The 18,762-nt window shown below is 42.4% G+C and overlaps 2 protein-coding genes across 2 annotated transcripts; both read right to left on the reverse strand.

The window, feature by feature from the left end:
• Positions 1–69: 69 nt before the first annotated feature.
• Positions 70–10,151, reverse strand: retsat.2 (retinol saturase, tandem duplicate 2). The gene is made up of 11 exons (XM_056406454.1): positions 9,959–10,151; positions 4,901–5,083; positions 4,493–4,734; positions 3,330–3,531; positions 3,044–3,241; positions 2,818–2,937; positions 2,388–2,526; positions 1,959–2,068; positions 1,660–1,829; positions 1,043–1,202; positions 70–950 (listed from the first exon to the last, which is right to left on the reverse strand). The coding sequence occupies exons 1-11, from the start codon at positions 10,116–10,118 to the stop codon at positions 802–804; spliced, it is 1,833 nt and encodes a 610-aa protein (XP_056262429.1). The 5' UTR covers positions 10,119–10,151; the 3' UTR covers positions 70–801.
• An 899-nt stretch (positions 10,152–11,050) lies between these two features.
• Positions 11,051–18,395, reverse strand: nmt1a (N-myristoyltransferase 1a). Its single transcript, XM_056406894.1, has 12 exons — positions 18,277–18,395; positions 16,199–16,304; positions 15,670–15,814; positions 15,449–15,567; positions 14,824–14,915; positions 14,485–14,601; positions 13,868–14,038; positions 13,654–13,762; positions 13,396–13,566; positions 13,117–13,281; positions 12,882–13,019; positions 11,051–12,581 (listed from the first exon to the last, which is right to left on the reverse strand). Exons 1-12 carry the CDS (start codon positions 18,378–18,380, stop codon positions 12,561–12,563), a joined length of 1,458 nt encoding a protein of 485 aa, XP_056262869.1. The 5' UTR covers positions 18,381–18,395; the 3' UTR covers positions 11,051–12,560.
• Between the last annotated feature and the right edge of the window lie 367 nt (positions 18,396–18,762).

Below are 18,762 nucleotides of genomic sequence, written 5' to 3' on the forward strand. Positions count from 1 at the left end.
TACACATTTTAGTTTGTGTCAAAGTAATTAGCAGCAAAGTGAATCTGTTTAACTGTATTGAGATAGGACATGTTTATAGATATATACATTTATTTTGAAAATGACAAAATGTTGCAGAGATGTGACTTTCAGATGCAAAACAATTAAATTAAAAAATTAGTATAGCCCAAAATCACAAATTTGCCTCAGTAGGCTTTACAATCTGTACACGTCCGACGTCCCTGTCCCAGGAGCTCACAGCGAGAAAACTCCCCCCCAAAAAACGATCCCCATCCACAGATGGACAGAAGCAAGTGCAGTTAGAAATTAAATGATCCTGTTGACAAATTATTGTGAAAAAAAAATGTATATATAGTACATCAAAGACCAAACTGCAACCCATTCATTGTTTGTACCCTTGAATATCACAAGGGGGTCAAACATGATACAACTCCAAACATCCAAACACACCTTAGGCACAGAGTCAAGAGTTCACAGCAAAGGCACCTGACAATAAAAAGAACACAACAAACCGCACACAACTTTCAACTTTCCTTTTTTTTAAACCGTTGGGGTGATGTCAGCTTTGACAAGTGCAGGTTGACTGTTGCAACAAAACTAGTAGTTTCAAACATGAATTAGTGGAGGTATGCATTTGTTAAAGTATAGGCACAGTGGTAGGAGGTGGTGAGAAAAAAAACTCACTTTTCCAGTTTATTCTAGCATGAACAGTCATGTGTGAGATTTAATCTGTGTCTCAGAGACGCAAGTGCTGATTCCATTAGGGTTACCGCCGTCACTCAGCTGAATGCCGACAGGAAGCTACTCCCCTTTCAATTTGGCATTCATGAATTTAATTTTCTTTGCCAAGCCGATGGCATCCAGGTGGAGGTTGCGGTTGAGGATGACCGAGCCGCACGTGAGCGCACCGGCGAGAGCGCCGGCGAAGCCGCACACAAACACGTCCTGACCTGCAACACAAAAGCACAACACATGTACTGGAGTCCCGTCGGGAATCGTAGGCGACCTCCGGGGTGATATTACGCTGCACCGATGGTCTCACCCGTCAGGTAGAGGTTCTTCAGCGGAGTCTGAGGTCTCACGGTGGCGTGCAGGTCAGGGCTGAATCGGGCGATGCCGTGATCCGCTCCGTAGATTTCACCTTTGGGGGCTCCGATATAGTGTGTGTTCGTGATGGGGGTGCCGGCATCAATGAACTCAATCTACACACACAAAAAACAGGCATAAGAATATGTATGGGTTTATTATTAAGCCAAGTTTCATGAAGACTTCTCATAACTGGCCACATTTCTTCAGTGGTTGAAATATGAATGACAAGAAACTAAATGGTCTTCCAGTTTCACTGATATTTAAACAGTCTTTCTTTCTGGATAAAATAAGCAACAATAATGAGTTTTAAGCAACAACAAAAAAAAGAAAAGAAAAATCAGAAACAAAATGTGATAATAAAAAGATGCATAACAATGATAAAAAAGCATCCTAGAAACGTAGATCATATTAAAATAAGGCATAAAACTGTTGTGTAAATGGATGTAGACGAAGCTGTAACCCGAGTGTTTTTTTACACTCAATACGTGAGAGCCAACCGAGCCGAGTCAGCGATAAATCTCCATAACACACCGTATCCACAGCTAATGAGCAGCGAGGGGTCAGCGGTACCTTGTCTCGGGTTATCTTGGGGAAGACGTCCAACACCACCTCCAGAACGGAGTCGATGAAAGCCTGTTTCAGCTCTTTGTATTCGGACGCTCGGTTCAACACTTTGTCATCCTTCCACTCCTCAAACCACTTGTAGTTGGCGAAACTGACCAGACTCATGGTGGACTTCCCTAATGTGAAAAAGAAATAAAATAAATGGAGGTAAACACACACACACAAACAAAAACAACACATTGTTGTGGCTGCATTGACCCGACGCTCCTGTGTTAATGGACATAATAACATCACAGCTTCTGTACCTGGTGACCTCTCCTCCCACGTCGGATCTTTAGCCGATGGAGACCCCACGAACAGGAGAGGTATTTTATGAGCAGACTCTTCCCTCTCTCCATTACAATAGTCCTCCACCCTTGAAAACAAAAAACAGGTCATTGGGATGAATTCACACCAGATACACAATATCTGAATCGGATATATAATGTTCCACGTCGACATTTCTAAATGTTCCTTCCACTTGCTGTTATTCAGGGTGTTTCTCCTGAGTCCTTGTGTGTCTTTGTGTTTCTCTCTGACACACGAGAGCAACTTTAAGCCCGTATAAAGTTCACAACTAAAGCATGTCGAACCTTTTGAGGAGATGTACAGGTTGACTTTGTAAAACAAAGACAGAGCCTGGCCGTGTTTGGCCACAACACAAGCAACAGATGCGAGATGCAAAAACAACGTACAGTTCATCTATATTGTTCTCGGCAAAGATCCAGTAGTTGTCCGCTTTCAGGCCGAGCTCCTCCTTGGTTCCATTGAGACCCACAAATACACTCAGGCCACCTAAACCGTTCTTCATCATGCTCATCTGCTTCTGGATCTCTGTGTCACATCACACGGGACAAGTGCTCAGATAAAAGTGACACGACAACTTCATCATGCGAGTCATTGACTTAAGTTGATCATATAAAAAGAATTAAACACGTACTGTGTTGCAGCCTACACTGAAATGGTTGTTTAACTCTTCAGCCAATGCTAAACTCATCTTTGGGTCGTTGGCCAAAACAAAAAAAGCTACCCGATTTTGTCACCTCAGCATTTTCCAGACTAAAGAGTTGACGGTTTAAAATTAAAAGAACTAAGTAATCCCTGGTGGCAGCAGTTAGTCTCTACCTGGCATGGCCTGGAGCTCTTTGGGCAGCAGCTTCTCGTACGTGTTGAAGAAGCCAGCATCGGAGATGACCATCGGGGCATGGATATGCACTTCCTCTTCGCCTTTCATGACGCTCACACCTGAAACCATGAAAAGAAAAAAACCCAAACCCCCGCAGTGACTCTCCTGTCACTGGGCGCTGCGTGATGCGACCGCATATAGGAACAATGAGGAAATGACTCCCACCGCAAGCTTCCTTGGCGTCATTGAACAGGATGCGGTTGACAGGCGCTCGGACTAGAACGGCTCCACCGGCCTTCTCGATGATGGGGATCATGTGGTAAGGGATCTCACTGGCTCCGCCTTTCGGGTACCATGCGCCATTCAGGTAGTGGGCGACCAGCAAGCTGTGCATCGCAAAACTGCTATCTTTGGGTTTGTTACCTGCAGGTCAGAGAGGGCAACACAGAAGGATGAGCGGGGTGCCGGACACATCGATTGATCTCAACTCCGGGACTGCTGCTCGGCCTACCGTAGGTGCCAAAGATGTAGCAGAAAACCGCCCTGAGGTCCTTGTTCTCCGTCAGTTCGTTTACCACTTCTGTCAGGCTGCGAGGAGCCATTTTGAAGAAGAAGGATATGCGTTGGGCCAGACCGGTGTAGACCAGGAACTTGGCCACGGGGACGGGGCACATCTTCAGCAGGGCGAGGAGCCAAATGCCCCGCCCGACTTTCTGCAGACAGAACACACACGACACACAGATGATGATCTGTAATGGACCGACAGAGTGCATTAAAAGCACATTTACCGAAGTTAAACATGTTCGAGGAACTGTAGAACTGGACATTGGCTGTGTGAGGATGCACCTTCCCCAGGAGGATTAACAAACACATAAAAGGAAGTAGAGTAGAATACCCATTGATTAAAACAAGGAAAGAAATGTCTAAAATATTGTCCTCGGGGTTATGAAATAAAAAAAGTCAAACCAAAAGGTGAATGTTTATATATCATAACGCAAATCTGTAAATATGAATCCATCTACGCCGAATCTTTACTCCACTATTAAGACATTTCTTTTCTACTTCACAAATCATTAATAAGTTGAAAACTACAGTTACTACCTTGCGGTTGCCTCCAATAACTAAAGTTGCAGTTTGCATCCCTGTCAGACCAAAATGTCACTTCATGACTTCATCCTGTTAGACATTTGTGCCAAATTGGCATTATTAGCGTATTCATTCATGAGATTTGGCCAAAAACATGTTGAGTGAAGTCCGAGTGACCTTTGGCCAACAAAATCCAAGTGGATGGTTTTGCCAAATGTACATGTTTGCAACTCCCTCCAGGCGTTCCTGATCCTCCTCAGAGATGAAGACAGGGATGTTCCTTTATCTGTGTGTGGAAGCGAACTGTTGCAACTCAGTCTGGATACAATTATGCAACATCTCAGCGAATAGGAGGCCTTGCCAATCCCGCCGACCTTTGATTTACCAACCCTTGAGCCCTTCAGTGACAACACCACAACAGAAATCTGGATAATGAAGCCTCTTCCTGCTAAAGTTTTTAAAATACACAGTTCACTGGGGGAAAGGGCATTTTACACAATTAAATACACTGTGGATAAAAAATGAGTATAGAATAACAGAAAAAATATTCTCCATAGTAATATTTTGTCCTGATCACAAAGATCCTACCTTGACCAGCTTCAGGTACTCATCGATGGCCTTCTCCTCGCCAGGGAAGCACTTCTTCAGCTCCTCGGGGAAACGGGTCCTGCCGCTGTAGATGGGATATCGCCGGCGGTTTTCTGGAGGTCCCAGAACTACCTGGTCGAACGGATTCTCCAGAGGCTCCCACTGCAGCTGGCCATTAGTCATGCTGTCCAGCATGCAGCGGAACGGCTTGTGTTCCAGCAGGTCGCCGATGTAGTGGATTCCTGGAGGAGGAAGGCAGCAGACAGGTGGACGCAGTCGGGTTTGTGTCCGTTTTTCTTTTGGTGTTGAAATGTTTGTCGCGGTCACTTCTAATGAAGCGGCGAACAACCATTGAAATGAAATCTTCACAGAAATGTCTTAATTTTATGTGTGACATGTTCTTCTCACCAACATCAAACTCAAAGCCCTTCTCAGTGAACGTGTGGCAGCATCCTCCAGCACGGTCGTGCTGCTCCAGAATCAGGACTTTCTTTCCAACCTTGGCGAGCAGCACCCCGAGCCCGAGCCCACCGATCCCACTGCCGATGATGATGGCATCCAGGTTGTCGGGTACTCTACTGGCCAGAAAACCTCACCAAATGCAACAACATATTCAAATCACTGGGGCACCAATGGCTGAGGATTCCATCAGGAGAGCAAATGTTCACTGTTCAGTCGATGGACATGGAAAGCATCAGTAAAAATATTAACTAGCATAAGTTAGTTCCAGCTTTGCAAATGTGAGAATGTGCTGCTTTTGTCTGTTGTATGTCTTTCTGTACGTGTGGACTGTCGGTCAGACAGACATTTTATGTGGACTGCACTGGTGTGATTGTTCGTTTTTGATATTTAGGCATAATTGGTTGAAAACAATCATTAACAAATACGATTTTGGCAGTTACACACAATTAAAATCCATGGGAGTTCATGCTTCACACTAAACATCATTATGATTCAACAGTCCAAAGCTGAAATATATTAACTTTTAAACCCAGCAGAAAATCAACAAGCTTTGAAATGCTGTACTCAGATATTTTGTTATCATTATTAATTTTATTTGCAAAAGTTAAAAAAAAATGGAAATTGCAACTTCTGCAATCTGCTTCAAATAGACACTTAATTTCAATAACTACATGTGTGATTAGTTTAAGTTACTGACAGCACTGTCCCTGCTCCCCACTAAACATGTAACAAGCAAGACATGTTATGTTCCCCCTCAGCCACATTCGTATAGTGACACTTGCAACGAGAGAGGGCGAGTGCAATCACTGGCACCGACAACTCACTGGCACCTCACTGGCAACTCACTGGCACCTCACTGGCAGCGTCGCTAGGGGGATCTCGCCCCTACTGGAGAGAGGGCGAGTGCAATCACTGGCACCGACAACTCACTGGCACCTCACTGGCAACTCACTGGCACCTCACTGGCACCTCACTGGCAACTCACTGGCACCTCACTGGCACCTCACTGGCAACTCACTGGCACCTCAGTGGCAAGTCTGTGGCAAGTGCCACAGACTTGCATAGATAATGTATTTGTATTTTTTTAGACTTACTTAAAATATGCAATACGATATTGCTGTACAATACTGCTGTACTATATTGAATATTGTTTTGCTACTACTACGTTTCACTTCGTAATATATAACACTTATATACCATGATATGTATAATGTGGTCCGCCTTTCTTTAATAATAAAAAATATATAATTATTTTTTTTACCATGTCATACTGTTATACCTCCATGAAATTCTCCTTTGAGGAGATGCCACTGTTAGTCTAAAGTTTAAGCACTGGCACTCAGTGACACTTGCCGGCACTTGCCATCAGTTGCCAGCAGTTGCCAGCAGTTGCCAGCAGATGCCACTACTAGTCAAAAAGTGCCACTACTAGTTAAAAAGTGCCACTACTAGTCAAAAAGTGCCACTACTAGTCAAAAAGTGCCAGCAGACGGAGGGTCGGCCAGGCGCGTCTGCGGCATGTCTGCGCAGTGACGAGTCTGCGACGATTTAGTGACAAGCTCCACTGAAGTGCCCGGACAGCGGAAGAAATTACTTTCATGATCACAAAATGGAGGAGCTGCGGTTTAGCTAGATAGATACACAGATGGATATATATATATATACATATATGTATATATATATATATATATATATATATATAGAGATAATTTGTGTCTTTTTGTAGACTTACTTACAATATGCAATAAGATAGTTCTGTACATTACTGCTATACTATATTTAATATTGGTTTGCTTCTATATATTTGTAAGGTGCTGTGATGCTTGAGTTAGGTTTATAAATGCAATTAATGTGATGGTTATTAATTGAATACTAGGCCAACATTAAATTACAGAACATTACTGCTATACTATATTTAATATTGGTTTGCTTCTATATATTTGTAAGGTGCTGTGATGCTTGAGTTAGGTTTATAAATGCAATTAATGTGATGGTTATTAATTAAATACTAGGCCAACATTAAATTACACATCAAAGCACATATATTTGCTGAATCAATAAAGCTACAGTTGTCATGGGTGTGAACAGAATATGAAAAGAACGAGACGCAGAGAAAGTCCGGAAACAGTATTCACGGAACGTATTAGTAAATATGAAACACATTTAATAAAACAAAACACAACATGTAAAACAATAAACTCTCATTACGCAACTAATCACAGTGCTTGAATGACCCATCCACCTTGTAACCCTTGTCCATGAATTCCTCAGAAAACCTATTATAATCACTTTGATATTCAAAGTTGAAATCCAAGAGTCTTTCAGCTCCGTCGTCTTCTTCTTCTCCCGCATGTGCTTTTCCGATGGCCAGCTGTTCTGATCGGCCCATTAGCGTCAGTGCGGGTAATGTCACCTTCCCCTTCAAAGGCCATGTCTGGCACCTTTCTGACTTCTGCCCCCATCGTGGTGGCATCTGTCTAACTACTGGCTGGTGGCAAGTCTCTGACGCGTCGTGGCACTTCTTTGACAACTAGCACTGGCAGCTCATGGCACCTACCGACACCGAACTAGTGCAATCACTGGCACCGACAACTCAGCGGCAAGTGCCGCTCGGTGCCAGTACTCAGCGACAACTCAGCGGCGTGTTTGCGACGAGTCGCCGGCAGCAACACTCAAGTGGCAGGACAGGAGCAAGCGAACGACACTCGCCGAGAAGCTGTGGGTGGAACAACCATTGTTGTTACGACAGATCAGCTGCCGTTAATCAGTTTTATGATCATAGATTGGAGGAGCTCCAGGTTTTTTTATTTACACTTACACTCATATACCATCATATGTATAATGTACCCGCCTTTTTTAAATAATAAAAATAAAAAAAGATTTGTTTTTTACCATGATCATAGGCCTACTGTTATACCCCCACTATGATACTCTACTCTGAGGAGATGCCACTGTTAGTCTAAAGTTTAATATATTACGAAGTGAAACGTAGTAGAAGCAAAACAATATTAAATATAGTAGCCTACAGCAGTAATGTACAGCACTATCTTATTGTCAGTAAGTGTCTACAAAAAGACAATTATATATATATATATATCCATCTGTGTATCTAGCTATTTTAGCTATCTATCTATCTATCTAGCTAAACCGCAGCTCCTCCATTCTGTGATCATGAAAGTGATTTCTTCCGCTGTCCGGGCACTTCAGTGAAGCTTGTCACTAAATCGTCGAAGACTCGTCTCGTCACTGCGCAGACATGCCGCAGACGCGCCTGGCCGACCCTCCGTCTGCTGGCACTTTTTGACTAGTAGTGGCACTTTTTGACTAGTAGTGGCACTTTTTGACTAGTAGTGGCACTTTTTGACTAGTAGTGGCATCTGCTGGCAACTGCTGGCAACTGCTGGCAACTGCTGGCAACTGCCGGCAAGTGTCACTGAGTGCCAGTGCTTACACTTTAGATTAACAGTGGCATCTCCTCAAAGTAGAATTTCATGGCGGTATTACAGTATGACATGGTAAAACAAGAAATTATATATATATATATATTATTTTTTTTAAATTATTATTATAGAAAGGCGGGTACATTATACATTTTGTAGCGACCCTGTGAAGTGGCTGTCAATCACAGTGTGGCACCGTGCATGCTGGTCGAGGGAGCGTGCCTGTGATTGGCGGAGTAGAGGGGAGGCGGGGTTAACCTGTCGGAAAACGGAAGTTAAGGGTGGTTGACGGGAACCGTTGTTGTTGACATTCGAGCTGCTAAACTGAGAGGAGCACGCTGTCTGTGTTGGTGGATGCGAGCACGCTGTCTGTGTTGGTGGATGCCTAATAAAGGGAGGATTAATAACGTCGTCCCGTCTCCGTGTCATCAGTGTCATAACGTCCGAGACATTACAATATCATGGTATATAAGTGTAATAGGTTACGAAGTGAAACGTAGTAGTAGCAAAACAATATTAAATATAGTACAGCAGTAATGTACAGCACTATCTTATTGCATATTGTCAGTAAGTGTCTACAAAAAGACACTAATTAATATATATATATATATTAATTAGTGTCTTTTATATATATATACACACACATCCATCTGTGTATCTAGCTATTTTAGCTATCTATCTAGCTAAACCGCAGCTCCTCCATTTTGTGATCATGAAAGTGATTTCTTCCGCTGTCCGGGCACTTCAGTGAAGCTTGTCACTAAATCGTCGCAGACTCGTCACTGCGGCCGACCCTCCGTCTGCTGGCACTTTTTGACTAGTAGTGGCACTTTTTAACTAGTAGTGGCACTTTTTAACTAGTAGTGGCACTTTTTGACTAGTAGTGGCATCTGCTGGCAACTGCTGGCAACTGCTGGCAACTGATGGCAAGTGCCGGCAAGTGTCACTGAGTGCCAGTGCTTAAACTTTAGACTAACAGTGGCATCTCCTCAAAGGAGAATTTCATGGAGGTATAACAGTATGACATGGTAAAAAAAATAATTATATATTTTTTATTATTAAAGAAAGGCGGACCACATTATACATATCATGGTATATAAGTGTTATATATTACGAAGTGAAACGTAGTAGTAGCAAAACAATATTCAATATAGTACAGCAGTATTGTACAGCAATATCGTATTGCATATTTTAAGTAAGTCTAAAAAAATACAAATACATTATCTATGCAAGTCTGTGGCACTTGCCACAGACTTGCCACTGAGGTGCCAGTGAGTTGCCAGTGAGTTGCCACTGAGGTGCCAGTGAGGTGCCAGTGAGTTGCCAGTGAGGTGCCAGTGAGGTGCCAGTGAGGTGCCAGTGAGGTGCCAGTGAGTGCCAGCGTCGCTAGGGGGATCTCGCCCCTACTGCTTGCAACGTTGACTCTGTCAACTTTGTCTAAATTAATTTTCAGTTTACTCAACATATTATTATTTCATTCAATTTCACTTCAGTTTTCTTCAACTAAAAACGTTGCTAACACACAGGAACGCCTTGTGTAATTATAACGTTGGCTGCAACTCACCCTGTTTCAGCACTTTATTCTTCTCCTTCCAGACGTGAACCATTTCTTTCAACGGTTCACGAGTGTCCGTCTCAAAGGGATTGGGCCCGGAGCTGCTGAAGACATATTTTAATATAAATATGGCCAAAGCGGCGCAAACTATCCCGACAATCATCAACATCGTAACAGCTTTTCCAGCCACTCCGAGTGAACAGTTCCGCGTTACTCCGCTGTTAGTTACCTTCTTCAGAGCTGGCCAATGAGAGCAGGCCATTAGGACACGTGATGCAGTGACGACTGCCTCAAAAAATGTAGACCAATCCACGTGACGTTCAGTGTGACATAAACAGAAAACTAGGGTCTGCTTAACCTTGGTGACGATTATAATGTATTAAAAATAAACAGCTGTGAATACTATCATTAATGTAAAAGAAAATATATACATTATAATTATTATCGGAGGACTTAAGAATAGTCTTTAATAATATAGTTTTAAACCAGGCTCATTAAATTAAAATCCCAATATCATCCATCAACTTCTTCATATACTGTACATTTGTTGAGTTTGATTTTATTCTATTTCAAGATTTTCTTTAATAAGTCTTGAATATTGATTTAATTCTTTTGAAAAGTCCTGTATGGATAATTAAGTGTTACTACTGGTAATGTATAATGTGTAGTAGTGTATGTACAGGAATTCAGCAATACTTGTTTGATGTGAACTCAACTGTTAACTGTGTAAACCATCTATTGATTAAGAATCCCCATGTTATCTGTTAAACACATTAAGTTGACAGTCTGTGTACTGTCAACAAGAAAGTGTTAAAAATGACAGTTTAAACAAAAGCAATAAGTATCATTTGCCTTACAATAAATAAATAAATGTTGCTGCATAACTCAGTCTTAACCTTGGCCACAGTAGTTTGACAAAGAAGAAAGAAATCGTAACATCAATGTACTTTCTTTAACATTTCGCTGCATCACCAGCGACTGAAGAATAACATGATAGTTTTAATCTCCAAAATAAGGTAGCAAGAGGTCCTTGAGGGGGCTTCACTGCAACTTAGCAAGTGTTTAAATTGATATCCTGCATAAACATGCTCTGACAAAATCCTCACAGCAACTTCTAGATTTTATTTTGTTTGCTCCAAAGAAAGAAGAAAAAAAATCACCTGCATCTCCACATTCTTTACCTGCATCAAAACACCACGAGACCCATTCTTCTTTTACATCAGTTTGCAAATGGAACCATGCATTTTACATCAGAAACACTGTAAGCGGGGCATGTCCCCAGTCGTCATCGCCACTCTGCACAATGTCCTGGAAGTCCAGACGGCTTTTCAGCTTCAACATCCACTCTGAATCCACACAGACTTTAAACTGACAACACCTGCAAGATCAGTGTCACACTCCCAAATGCTGTAATGTTACCTGCAGCGCTCGTTCTGAAGAGTGTTTAACTTTCTAAATAAAGCTCATGAAAAGGATAATTTAGGTAATGGAGATATTAAGCCATCATCAATTCCCTAGCAGCTAAGAAATAAACACAGTCCGTGCTTTGTGCATTTAACTTGACATCTTTCAGTTTTGCTCATGTGTGCATCTTTGCATTGTATCGTCTAAATCTTTATGACTATTTCTAAGATTGTGTGATTCCCTCAATCAAATGAGGTCAAAGTCCTAAAATCACCCACACAAACACTTTTCATTTCAACCTAAGCTCTTACTTTTTAGGAACGTTTGACAAAATCTGAGAGCCCTTACGGGTGGACATTGAAACTGGGGCAGTTAAAATCCAGATGCGTCATGACAAATCCGACTCGTGCCATGTGTAAACCCATCAGAGTGCATTCAACCGACTTGGTCCACTGATATCAGTCTCAGTTTCAGGGGTCTGTTAGTACAGTATGCTGAGGTCGTGAAAGTTAATACAGAGGAAAATAACCTCCAGAAGGCATAAACATCTTATCTATCATGATTTTTTTCTTCTTAAAGGACAGGGTCAAGCATGACAAGAAACATTTTAACAGAAGCTCTTGTCTGGTGTCCACTTTTGGTATTTATTACCACACATTTTTAACCGTTTCCTCTTTAAAATATGTTTTCATCATTTAGATTTAATTATTTATTTCTAAATAATGACAGATTTATTTTAATTGCAAAAATCACTTCCAACATGTAGGAATCAAACAGAACATTAGGTTCCAGTCTGTATGCGTTAGGGCAAAATCCAAAGTAATGTTTGATATTATTTACATGTACTGTAGGTTTCGTAGGTATGCCAACAGCGAGTGTTTCATGTACAGTAATCTGTGCAAACTGTTCTTGTGTATGCGTGTTTGGTAGAATCAAGACAGCTCTCAGATGAAATACAGTTGTTTGGGATGGTAACAATGGCTTAAGGTCCATGTGGTCGAGGGAGGAGGGAGAGCAGCAAGGCTCTCCCTGCCTCCCTGCCTGGCAGCGGCAGTGCAGGTCAAAGTTCAAAAAGTCAAAAAGTAAAAATGGGCAGTGGGTTTTCCTTTCCTGAAGCAGGAAGTCATCAGTCCATCTGTCAGGTGGCCAGTGCGATGGTGTCGTCTCCTGGCCGATTGGTGACACTTGTTCAAGGTGTAAAGGGACGTCACTGCAGTACCAACCCAACCTGAGCAAGAAAAGGACATATTAGGGAGCAGTTTTTAAAATATTTTTGGGGAAAAGTAAGGTTATAGGAGCTTTTTGCATGGTTCAAAATTAAAAACAAGATATTTTAAGACCACACAGAATGTACAATAACACTTATTTTATGGTCAAACCAAGCCAAGGGATGAAAGTTGATTTGGAAAACCAGTGTGGAGGTTAGGGTCTAGAATTATGTATCATTATATCCAGAGTATATGGCAATGAAAGACTTTTCAAGACCTGCAGATACCGTGAAGTTGTGATGTTGCCACTATAAATGTACCTTTTCGGAGCCCATGCTGGGACACTTCCAATTGTACAGATAATACTGTAAATTTCCATCACCGATGCCGAACTTAAGCTTCTCCAAGAAAGTCTTGTTTTCCATTAGATCCAGTGCATTGAAGACATCAAACCCTTTCTGGAGATAGAGAGAAAAAAAGCGCATTAGTTCGCCGAGAGTTACCAATACAGAGAACACACACACACACACACACACAGATTGAAGAGGAACACACCGATTTGGCTAGGATGAGGGCGTCAGACATCAGGTCGAGCAGAGGGATGGTGGTGTGCACGTTGTAGAAGGAGTACGCTGCTTTTAGACTGCGGTGCAGAGGGTGGTTCATAATGGTAGAGGGCAGTGTGTAGAAACTCAGGAAATCCGTTACCTTGCCATCGTTCTGTCAAGACAACGACATCAATTTGTAGAAAACATCGGCGTAAAACAGACTAGAGAAATGGTTTAAGACATAATTACATAAAAATGTCTCTGGCAAAAAAGTGTGTTTCTTTACCTCCATCAGGAAAGTGTCGATGATATTCTCTCGGGGTAGCAGCCAGTGTTCTACCTCTTCCTGGTTCATGGCGGGCACCAGGTTGAACTGCCTCAGGTACTCCCGGAGCAGGCGATGGACAAGTGGGATATCCTTCTTGGTCATCGTCCGCAGACCTGAAGTCTTTGGAGTCTGAAGGAGCGAAACAAAGGGAGGAGGATAAAGGCGTGGCGGGGCTTTGTGGCCCATGTGTGTTCGTCAAATATGCGCGCTACTCACGTCGGGCAGACGGTACAACTTCATGGTGCGCTGCATTGTCATGTTCCGGCTCAGGTGGGAGAACTTCACCTCGATTAGTTTGCGTGGGTTCAAAGAGCGATGCCAGTACCTGGGCAAAGAAATTGGATTTGTAAATACATAATGCCTCAAATATAGAAGAAAAGAGAAGGTTGCGTGCATATAGTATGTGGAGAACTATTTCTGTCCGACCCACCTGCATGTGCCCACAGGTTTGGGCAGTACCACTCCGGCAGTGTAAACGGCCTGGAAGATGCCCTGCAGGTTGACCCGTCTGGTGATTTCTCTTATGAGAACCGGAGCAACTCGTTTGGAGCGAAGCTTCTTGTGGACACACAGGAAATTGATCTCGACCATTTTCTTTTCTCTAAACATCAGGGGAAAGAATTCATTAAGTGAGCAACTCTGCAATGACGAGAAATAAAAAAATGCATCTTTGCCATATTCAATTAAATGAATAATACATCACGCATTGTCCTTTTACCTTCGGATTTAAAATAAAAAAACAAGTCCCACAAATAATTTAAGGCAATTTTCCAGGCCGACAATATGTACACCGAGTGGACCCTTCATTAAGGTACACTTCAACAGCCCTGTCATACATTTAAATACTTCAACAAAGTTAATAAAAAGCTCATAAAAGTAGACGTTATACAGAACAGTTGAAATGTATTCGCTCGTATGGGTGTACCCGAGTGAACGTCATGTGGAATTGATGCAATGTGAGAAAACAGTACAGTAGATTTCACATAGCATGTGATGCATTTGGTTCAATCCATTATACTTAGACGCTGCATTGTTGTGTTCACTTACATGTCATAGATGAAGATGGAAGCAGGAATGGCGCTGATGAAGCCGACCAGCTTCTGGTTGGAGTTCACCCTCACCCCACAATGCCACTGGGGCAACCAGCCGGGGGGCCGCAGGGCCCTGAGAGAGAGAGAGAGACAAGTCAGACATTGAATGCAACAGATTAATGTATTGGCATCACTTTTATCCAGATTATATATAATAAATGTACCCATGTGATTTATGATTATTATAAATGACATGTAATGTAATGTAATATAAAGAAAGTGTAGTCTTTAGCATTTCAAATAAACATCGTTGCCAGGTGTAAAATGGAAGAAAATAAGTTCTGAAAATAAATACCAGAGGAGGAACTCGGGGGAGTAGTCAAATCGGAACATGTTGTCATCATCTTCAACATAATTCTCGTTGAGAAGGGTATAAAGCTCCTTGAGCTGGTTTTACAGGAAACAGAATCAGACGTTAGACACTTCGTATAGCAATATGCCTCTGTGTATATGTGCCTGTTCATTTCATACACGCTAAAGCTCTGTCAACTTCCCCTGTTCTGCATCAATTCTAGTAAATTTACTTCTAACAATACACATACATCATACACATGGTGTGCACAGTGTGAATGAAAAATAGAATTGCTCATACAGGTATCTAAACATCTTGGTATTAAGAATATGGCAGATAACTTGAGAAAATTAGGCAAGCTTGTGTATTGGAGCTACACCTTTATTTGTTTTCTCCTGTAAAATAAACTGGAACATTTGTATGTCTCAGCATTATAGTTCAGCTTTATTACAGTAATGCGTTATCAGTAAATCCCTCAACTGAATGAACGATATATTTACATTTGCACATAAATATAAAACTAGTTATTTTTCACAAAATAAAGTCCAGAAGATTGTTACTAAAAAGCTGAATTTGTGCATGTGCATTCCTGCCATGTGTGTGTGTGTGCGTGTGAATACACTCTTACCACAGCAGCGTTCCCCAGGTCGAGAGTGTCCCAGCTGAAGCCCTGCGGGAGGCTGTAGGGCTCCTCACGAATATTGTCTTTGTCCGGCTCAATGGAGCCGTGTGATGTCACGGTCTCCCCTGAAGGAAAACATAACAGAGTCTGACATAAGCACAGCGACCTACAATAAATTACATTCACTTTTCTCGAAGTACAACTGACGGCTCTGACAAATGTCATACCTAGCTTGGGCACAGGCTGGGTGTCCCAGAACTGGTAACTCCTCCGAGTTGCCTCCTCCATGGTTTTGGCAGGGCCTTGGCCTACAGAGAATAGTTCAATGGCCTTTTGGATCTCCTGTAGCTTATCAGCTGGCAATGAATTCACCTGTTTGCAAAATACAGATAGAAATCAACGGGGTTAAAAGGATCAACCTAACCAAATTAATAATTTTCTAGTTCATTTGGTGTGAGGGCCAAGGTACAGAAGACATTCAATGGTGTGGATGTAAGCACGCCGTGTCTAATCAGCACAGCGCCGCCCTGTGAGCAAGAAATGCAGATTTCTAAAGTGCCACAGTCCACAGCAGGAAACTGTCTCAGGATTTCTGAGTGATTTGACCATCTCTGAGCAACCCTTTGGAGTAGACCTCCAGCTCCAAAGGTTGGCGAATCAGACCTGAATTTAACTATTTTTGTTTTCCTTTTGAATTTCAGGCGCTCTGACTCTTGGATTTTGATTGTTACTTCACAAAATTAAGGATTGTCATGCCTTGGCAAGAGGGTCCTGAGCAGCTTCTGTGGCACCAGATTTCTTCTTCTTTTTCTGCTTCTTTTTCTTCTTCTTAGCACCAGTGTCGTCACCCAGACCCCTGTCACTGAAAGGACAGACATAAAAAGGCATGCAAATTAGTCTCCTATCCCAGAGGAAAGCCCTGCCTTGGTCAAATTATATCATCTCAAATGTCTATCTGGAATATGCTTTATAGTTTATACCACACAATAGGAAGATTAAAACGGCATTATACACACTCTTGTATGAAACAGTACAAAATGTGTTTTGGCCTAACATCAAACTTCAAAGTTAATATCTTTAAACCATTTCTGTAAAAACAAAGAAATAATCAGTAGTATATTGACACAACTATACAAATAACGCTGCATTGACCGATTGTTTCAGCGCTATAAATCCTGGATAATAAAGTCCTTCATATTTCAGTAATGAAACAAAGTCAAAGTTGTCTCTCTCCATCACCTGCATCAGCTAATGTAGAAGATAAATGTGACTGAAATGGATAAAGGAAAGTGTAAACTCGGCAAACACTGGTAGTTCCTGCAACCCCCTCCCACAGCTTGTGTCACAAACCACCATTTCCTGATAAATTTTAAACCTGAGGACACACAAACCCCCACACAGCTATCCCATCCTCAGACCTGAGAGAGACTCCATACTTACAGACGATAATCTCACTTGTGTCCAAGAGAGAGAGGCAAAGCACTGGCCTGTATTTGTAACACCAGCACAGATGGTGAATCACATGACCTCAGGAATAAGACTATATGGTATATGCGCTTGTTTACATGTGTGTACATACAAGAGGTCAGTGAGTGACTGGGACAATGGACAACAAAACATTCAATGGTTTGTTCCACAGGCTTCTGTTTCGACAGAGTAGAGCAGCCAGAACCACTCTTTGTTTGTGTGTGTTGGGTGCAGGGGAGTTGCATGTGTTACTTGAAAAGAGCGTGAAGCTCACATATGCTCAATTGATAAATAGGGTCATCATTTTCCCCTCACAGCAGCGGTGGATTAGGTTGAAATATATTTATTTATGTTGCAAAAAAATCGCCCTTTATTTTATCATTTTTTTCCTAATGAAAAACTGAACAGGTCACCACACGTAAAAAAAAAAAAAATTCAGTTCAAAGCAACCCAGGAAATTAAACCCCCTCTGTGGTCAGAATGCTCTCAGCTCATGGAGGCTCGTGATTAGTCACAAGTAGCGTCACATTGCTCTGAAGAAGACACAGAAACCGTGCAGCAACACGTTGTCCCTCTCCAATGGCAGAAGTGGCCTTTATACCGGGGAGCTGGACACGCCTTAATATTTTCAGGCCAATGCTCCGTTCGTGTGGGTCAGCGCTCTGGTCAACATGAACAGAAGTCAAAGCACTAGGTTTCAATCAACGTCTGTTTCCATAGGAGAGCAGACATTAGGCTGATTTATGATATTTCATATTTAAAAGAGGGAATTAAAAGCCCTCCTGAATCCCATGGCTCAAAGCCAGCCCAACAGACGAGGTGATCGACCTGCATGTGCAACAGCATGCAGGTTGCACTTTTAAATCGGCGACAGGCTGCACCCCGATCCACTTACAGACAATAGGGGTTTGACAGCTATGCTAGCATGCATGCTAGCCTGCTAAATGTCAACTGGGGTTGCCATGAATTGCTTCAGTTACAGGCAACCAACAATGTATACATGCAAATCATACACATCACTGTAAACTTAATTTAAATAGAAATATGACTTTGTCTGCAAGTTGCACAAGCGACATTATATTATTAAATGACTGGCTTTCAAGCGTAACATTACTTGGAGTAAGCTACCTCCTGCTAGAGCCCGCCCACATGAGCGACATGACGCTCTCTCAGCCAATCACGACAAAGGAACTGGTAGGCGAAGGCTGTTTCTAACCAATAGGGTAAAGGCAAGTGGACGGGACAACCTCCAGCGATGGCTGTCTCCCCCTACAGCTCCCCGACGCTGTCGTATGATCCCGCTTAGATAACGGGTGGAAGGACGCGGCGTTTTCTCCACCGCTTTGCTGCTGAGCATGCCTTCTTACCCATCGTCAGAGTGGTGCTCTTCGTTTTCACAGTCGCTGCAGTGTCCGTGGTCCTCTACATCTTCTTTCTCCGGCAACGGTGCTCTCTCATTCTCATCCGCCATCTTCAACCAGGAAGTGAGGAGCCACCGCGTGCCCTCGACGACTTTAAAGCTCCCCTTCTGCCATTGGTTTAGAGCGGCGATGGAAACGTCTCCACTGTTGTCCTCTTGTGGCTGCTTATTATAAGAGGCTGTAGTAAACACACGCTCTTGGCTTTCTACTCTCACGCATGCTCTCGTGCACGATTTGACTCGCGTGATCTGCGTGAAGGGAAATTAAAACTACAACTTTGAGGTCTTTGTACATTAACCTACTTCATTATTTCCATTTCATGCAATTGTCCTTATACTTATAGTCCACTTCATATCAGAGACAAACGTACATTTCACTTTACATTTATTTTGTATTTTTTTGTTATTTTGATGATTCAGGTTAGACAACATT

The sequence above is a fragment of the Pseudoliparis swirei genome, chromosome 23 (assembly GCF_029220125.1).
Source record: "Pseudoliparis swirei isolate HS2019 ecotype Mariana Trench chromosome 23, NWPU_hadal_v1, whole genome shotgun sequence".
Classification (NCBI taxonomy): Eukaryota; Metazoa; Chordata; class Actinopteri; order Perciformes; family Liparidae; genus Pseudoliparis; species Pseudoliparis swirei.

What these genes read in the sequence shown, in the direction of transcription:
- retsat.2 (XM_056406454.1), bottom strand. Translation starts at nt 10,118, where the DNA reads ATGTTGATGATTGTCGGGATAGTTTGCGCCGCTTTGGCCATATTTATA. An exon ending in CCAAGATAACCCGAGACAAG is followed by an intron (nt 1,203 to 1,659) that starts GTACCGCTGACC and finishes TTGTGTGTGTAG; the next exon opens with ATTGAGTTCATTGATGCCGG. An exon ending in GAAGAACCTCTACCTGACGG is followed by an intron (nt 951 to 1,042) that starts GTGAGACCATCG and finishes TTTGTGTTGCAG; the next exon opens with GTCAGGACGTGTTTGTGTGC.
- nmt1a (XM_056406894.1), bottom strand. Translation starts at nt 18,380, where the DNA reads ATGGCGGATGAGAATGAGAGAGCACCGTTGCCGGAGAAAGAAGATGTA. An exon ending in GAGCACCACTCTGACGATGG is followed by an intron (nt 16,305 to 18,276) that starts GTAAGAAGGCAT and finishes CTGTCCTTTCAG; the next exon opens with TGACAGGGGTCTGGGTGACG. An exon ending in CCAGCATGGGCTCCGAAAAG is followed by an intron (nt 12,582 to 12,881) that starts GTACATTTATAG and finishes TTTCTTGCTCAG; the next exon opens with GTTGGGTTGGTACTGCAGTG.